Source organism: Trachurus japonicus, chromosome 18 (assembly GCF_045865225.1).
Source record: "Trachurus japonicus isolate A0001 chromosome 18, Traja_1.0".
Classification (NCBI taxonomy): domain Eukaryota; kingdom Metazoa; phylum Chordata; class Actinopteri; order Carangiformes; family Carangidae; genus Trachurus; species Trachurus japonicus.
Genome location: NC_140924.1, coordinates 3,487,394 through 3,493,046, shown reverse-complemented (window position 1 = coordinate 3,493,046; position 5,653 = coordinate 3,487,394). Strand labels below are relative to the sequence as shown.

At 43.2% G+C, this 5,653-nt stretch overlaps 1 protein-coding gene across 1 annotated transcript; it reads right to left on the bottom strand.

The window, feature by feature from the left end:
* Positions 1 to 376: 376 nt before the first annotated feature.
* LOC146968345 (uncharacterized) lies at positions 377 to 3,158 on the bottom strand. Its single transcript, XM_085760495.1, has 4 exons — positions 3,059 to 3,158; positions 1,027 to 1,353; positions 771 to 835; positions 377 to 391 (listed from the first exon to the last, which is right to left on the bottom strand). Exons 1-4 carry the CDS (start codon positions 3,156 to 3,158, stop codon positions 377 to 379), a joined length of 507 nt encoding a protein of 168 aa, XP_085616621.1.
* Between the last annotated feature and the right edge of the window lie 2,495 nt (positions 3,159 to 5,653).

Here is a 5,653-nt window from a genome sequence, read left to right as displayed (position 1 = left end):
ACAGTCAGAATATTTTTACTATACCAGAACCATTTATAGCATTTACCTTATGAGCAATAAGAAAACAACAATATTACCACTATGTATTTTTCTGACCTTAAAATAATGTTTCTAAACTAATTGAAGTGGTAGAAAAATGGTTAATAGGATGAATGGTGCCGCGGCTGCAGCCTGAGCTGGCCTGCACAGCCAACCAGCCTCCCTCGAGCTCTGGAGCTTTGCTCAGCACCGGTACCGGCAACAGGGACCTGGGCTACTGTGCTTCTCTGGGAAAGACACAGCAGCAGAAAGTTGCTCTTTTCAACCACAGTACCAGTTCCACCAATCCTACATAGTGGGGCCTTAGAGCAAAAATGGTGCTAGCGGGGCAAATACCTTAAAACACGGTGGCCTGCAAGGACAAACAATGATAATCACTAAACCCCCTGAGGGCAAAAAATATATATACAAGGCAAGGCAAGGCAAGGCAATTTTATTTGTATAGCCCGTTTTTACAAACAGTTTGTCTCAAAGGGCTTTACATGGCATCACAACAACATCCTCTGTCCTTAGACCCTCACATCGACTGAGGAAAAACTCCATGGAAAACCCTTTTAACAGGGAAAAATTGGAGAAACCTCAGGGTGAGCAACAGAGGAGGGATCCCTCACCCAGGACGGACAGACGGGACATAGACGTTGTTACAGACAAGAAAACAGTTTACAGTTACATCCGTGCAATATCTGCTCTGTGTTTTTTTTTACTTTTGTATAGAAGATAAAACCACCAACAGCAACAACAAACAGAGCCACTCCCAGTCCAATCCATAGATCCTTGCCTCCTCCCTCCTTGTCTCCTGCAGAGAGAAGCAGAGTGAGGTATCAGCTGTCAGGTTGGTGTCAGACATTATCTACTGCACTTTGATCACATGACTCAGATCAGCTGTTTCCTACTAAATCAACATCATCAACAACATCTGGACAAAACACAAACATGTGATCTGTGATGGTTCATCAACAACCAGGAAGTAGCTGCACCAGGACTCACCTGAGTCTGTGACCGTCAGGTTGAAGCTTGTGATGAACTTAGGTTCACTTCCTGCGCCTCCAACGTAACACTCGTATCTTCCGGCATCATTGGTGTTGACATTCTTCATAACCACAGAAACGTTGCCGTCCTTCAGCTCTGGATCTTTCAGCTCCACTCGACCATGATAAGACTGAAGCTGGTAGTGTGGATACAGACGGTTTTCTCTGTAGTAGAAGACGTAAAGCTCTGACCCCAGGTCAGGTTTGATCCACTTTATCACTGTGATGTCATCGTCTCTGGGACTGTGACACTTCAGAGTGGCGTCTTCTCCAGGTTTCACTGTCACTGTTTATAACAAAAGACAAAGACAAACAGTTGTTATTCACTTCTCACCCGACTCAGTTCACCAGACAAACTTTATGAACTAACAGATTTTGATGATATTAAATGGATCAGTCAGGTCAAAGTTCAACTAAACACTCAACTAGATTTTGGTTGGATTTTTTTCCAACTGTTTTTTGGGTCAGGCACAAACCACCAGGTCACCACTAAAGGGCCTTTCACACCGAACGCGGCAGACGGCGGAAGGCGGCAGCAAACCCATTCATTGTGTACGTGCTACCGCGGCGCACCGGCGAACGGCTCTGCGCCGAGCTGAGCGGCACGCGAGGTGGGCGCATGCCGCGGCGGCGCGCTGCGCCCGAATTAAAAAATGTTTAATCTGGGCGCAGCGCGCTGTGACGACATCTCGGCGCGTCCAATAGGAGAGGATGTAGTGGAGTCTGAAAAAAAAATCAGCCGCTTGCAGAGAGAAAACAAACGACCAGACGTTCAGTTAAAGTGACGGGATGCATGAAGTGAGTTGTCATCCTCCTGAGGATCAGACCAACTCTCTCTAACAGGCTGTTAAACTGCTCCCTGCTCAGCCTGACGCTAAAGTTCACCTGGAAGTGGTCGTTTTGTAGCTCCTGGCGAACATATCTTTGCATATACCCCCCCAAATCCTGTCTTGTTTGTTCGGTTGCTCAGCAACTCGCGCCATATGTGTACGCGCTGCCGCCCTGCTCTGCGCCTGTCTGCGCTGTACCTCGCGGTGGGCGCAGCGCATACCGCGTTCGGTGTGAAAGGCCCTTAAGAGTTTATGATGTCATGAATCATAATTTGACTGGCAGGCAATAAGAAAGATGAGCATGGCAAAATAGGTTTCGATATATAGTATAACATATGAATAAATTCAATATTATTTTGTTATTTGCATTTTGTCTCATCTTCCCCCTTAAATTGCTGAGGACCCCAACACCCCCTGGTGCCCCCACTTTGAAAACTTGAAAACCACTGAGTAATTATTTTTTTGTATAAACTTTTCTGTTTTCATGGACTGAAAACAGAGACATGTGTCACATGTATGAAAGAAAGACTTTTATTCTGTTCATCTCTAGACAACGTTGAACATTTATTTCCTATTTATTAAAGCAGTAAGAACTTTAAATTTTGGTTGAGTGGCCCAAAGCGGAAGTGTTTTGCCTGAAGGAAGACTCCATTTCCCATGATTATTAGCGCCGTAAACATCCTGATCTCCCGGTGCATGGAAATTAACAGAAGACGTCCAAACTAAGTTTCAGCGGATCATTTCACAGTAAACACACATGCACAATCCGATGGAAAGGTGCCGCATTGCCAGGTCCTGGGCTGGTTCTGGTACCAGACCAGGTCCAGCTGGTCTTGGTCTCCTGACCTAATCAAATTTGCACTGTCCTTGCACTTTCTTCCTCAATTGTATGTATGCTTGTGTATGTGATTTTGGTGTGGTGGTCAGCTGTAGAAACAGAATTGCCCTATGGGATAAATAAAGTAATCTCAACTCAACTCAACTCAACTAACGCTCTCAAACTCTGTTGGTTTGATACGGAGCGGAAAACAGGAAGAGATCCGCCATGTTGAGACAGCGACTCAACAGCGATAACTCCTCACTCCACGGTAAAACTACTGTAACTAGACTAGGTAAAAACATAACTACAGTAACTACAGAGACAGAGAGTTCAGATCTTACCGTCAGAGGACAGACATGGAGGGAGACACAGCAGGAGACACAGGGAGACCGACAACACTGAGGAGGGACACATCTTCATCGAGCTGTGGCGCAAGCGCATAACGTCTGCGCAAGGCTCCACCTCACTACATCATCAACATGTTCAACAAAGTAGACGACCTTCACAGTGAAAAGCTAGAAAGCAGAGCAAGAAAGAACAAGTTGTATGAATTTATCTTTGGGGCTTATTAAAATAAAGTCATTCTGATCTCTGAAGAGGTGGAGGCTGAGTTCACTCCAACATCAGTCAGAGAGGCAGCAAAAAAAGCAAAAGTTTGAATAAAGCAGAAAAACATACCTCCATTTTGATGCTACTGGTTCGGGGCGGTGTGTGGCGTAGTGGTTAAGGTGGCCGCCCCATGTAGAGGCTACAGTCCTCAACGCAGGCGTCCCCGGTTCGAATCCCGCATCGGGCAGACCTTTCCTGCATGTCATTCCCCCCCTCTCTGCCTCCTCCTTTCCTGTCTATCTCACTGTGCTATCAAATAAAGGCAAAAACGCCAAAAAAAAAAAAACTTTTGATGCTGCTGATTCAACGGAAAGCACCGAGGTTCTGAGACTCCAGAACCAGAACAGGTGCATGACGTCTGTCCGACTATCCATTTCTCCGACCATACATTTCTTTATTTTTGCGTCCATTAGTCCGACCTCCCACTTCTCCGACTTAAGTAGCCCTAACCCTTAACCTTACCCTAAACCTAACCTTAACACTGTAGAATGGGTAGTCGGAGAAATGAGCCGTCAGACTTTTGGGCGGTTGGACTGACGTATGCTCCCCTGGTGCACCAGAGGAAGAATTCATCTGATAATGATCTCAATTAGGGAGAGTGGGGTAAAGTGAGACATTTTTTACATTTGCTCCCCTCTAAGCGAGCTAAAATGATTTATCATTACATTACATTTCCCATTAATTCAGGATGTTTCCTAGCAATGGAAATTATCAGAATGTATTTAGAACGAAGGGCAGTGAAAATATGATTGTTTTAAAAAAAAGTGGTCTCATGCCTCACTTTACCCCAGCTCAGGGGTAAACTGAGACAAACCAGAGAAATCAAGGGGGTAAACTGATCCACTTACTTTTTCCACTCTGGAACTACCATAACAACACATGTTGTAACAGTTAGAATCCTGACAGCTAGCGTTACAACCACACTTACCAGAACTAATGTCGGACTAGTAGCAGAATCATGGGGATTGGTCAATTAAGATTAAGACGTCACTTTTTTTTCTCAACACAAAGTGACTCAAGAACAAAATCAAATACAACACAGAATGTTTTAATTATATTCAAATGACAGATAGAACCAGTTAGATAGTCTGGAGGTCAGATTGTAGGCCCCGACAATCGTGACCATTTTATGTGTGATTTTGTACAGCACTTTGGTCCACTGGGTTTTTAAAGTGATTTATAAATAAAGTTGGTATGGTTTGGTATGGTATTTTGATCAAAAGTCCTCTTGTTTGTGGGAGGAGCCGACAAAGTGGAATTTGACTAAAATTGAGTTGATTGATTGATTGATTGATTGATTGATTGATTGATTGATTGATTGATTGATTGATTGATTGATTGATTGATTGATTGATTGATTGAAGACTTTATTGAACAACATTAGACAAGTGTTCAAAAGGATTAAAAACACAACAAAGCCCAAAGGCTTATTTTCGTTGTGGTCCTATTTGATGGTAGACAGTTAATTAACCATCAACCAAAGAAGTGAGCTGACTAACAAAGCAGTGTGGCTACAGATCATGTTTGATCACGCAAGATTTCTGGCTTGGGGGACGAGATTCTAGTGTAAATCTTTGTGTGGTGCTCACAGTGTCTCACTCTTGGATTTATTATAATACATCCATGGTCTCACTTTACCCCGCAGCATTTGTCTCACTTTACCCCAACACCCCCATTTTAGAAAAAACAACCTCTCTTAGAAATTCAGGCTAATTTTCAGCCAGCATCATCACATGGTTTTATATGTTGGTAGTTCATCATCATGTATCATATAAGTTTTTCTACTTTAATCAATTTGCTTTGGCACAACAGTTGATTAAGTTGACACCATGAAAATGTACTTTTACATGCAAAAATAACATTTTTGTGAAAAAAAACCTGCTTTCCACAGCATCATGAGGTCCTCTCCTTCATAGCCATGGGGAAATGGAAGGGGCTTGAAAACATAATGGTCACATGACCATAAATGTGTTCCGTTTTCTAGATACAGGGGGTGTCTCTGTCGCACATTACCCCACTCTCCCCTACCACTGCACTGCTCCACCATTTATTTTTGTAAAGAAATCATCAAATTCATACTGTTTATACTGTACACTTTATGAGCCACTCAGCTGATGTGAGGTGTTACCTGCAGCCAGCAGGGGGCAGCACCACACTCAACACTGGGACTCTGTAGAGCTGCTCTCAGATCAGTTTATGGAAGAACTGAACATCTGACTTAGGATCAATCAATCAATAAATACTGAAATCAATAAATACACAAATATATGAAAACATGAAGTTGTAGTAGTTTACATTCATTTATTTCTTCGTGTTGCAGCTTTAAT

Excerpts from the sequence above, each read along its gene's own strand:
- LOC146968345 (XM_085760495.1), bottom strand. The coding sequence starts at position 3,158 with ATGCGCTTGCGCCACAGCTCGATGAAGATGTGTCCCTCCTCAGTGTTG. Across the intron at positions 1,354-3,058 it reads TCCATGTCTGTCCTCTGACG|TGACAGTGAAACCTGGAGAA; the intron begins GTAAGATCTGAA and ends TGTTATAAACAG. Across the intron at positions 836-1,026 it reads CCTGACGGTCACAGACTCAG|GAGACAAGGAGGGAGGAGGC; the intron begins GTGAGTCCTGGT and ends TTCTCTCTGCAG.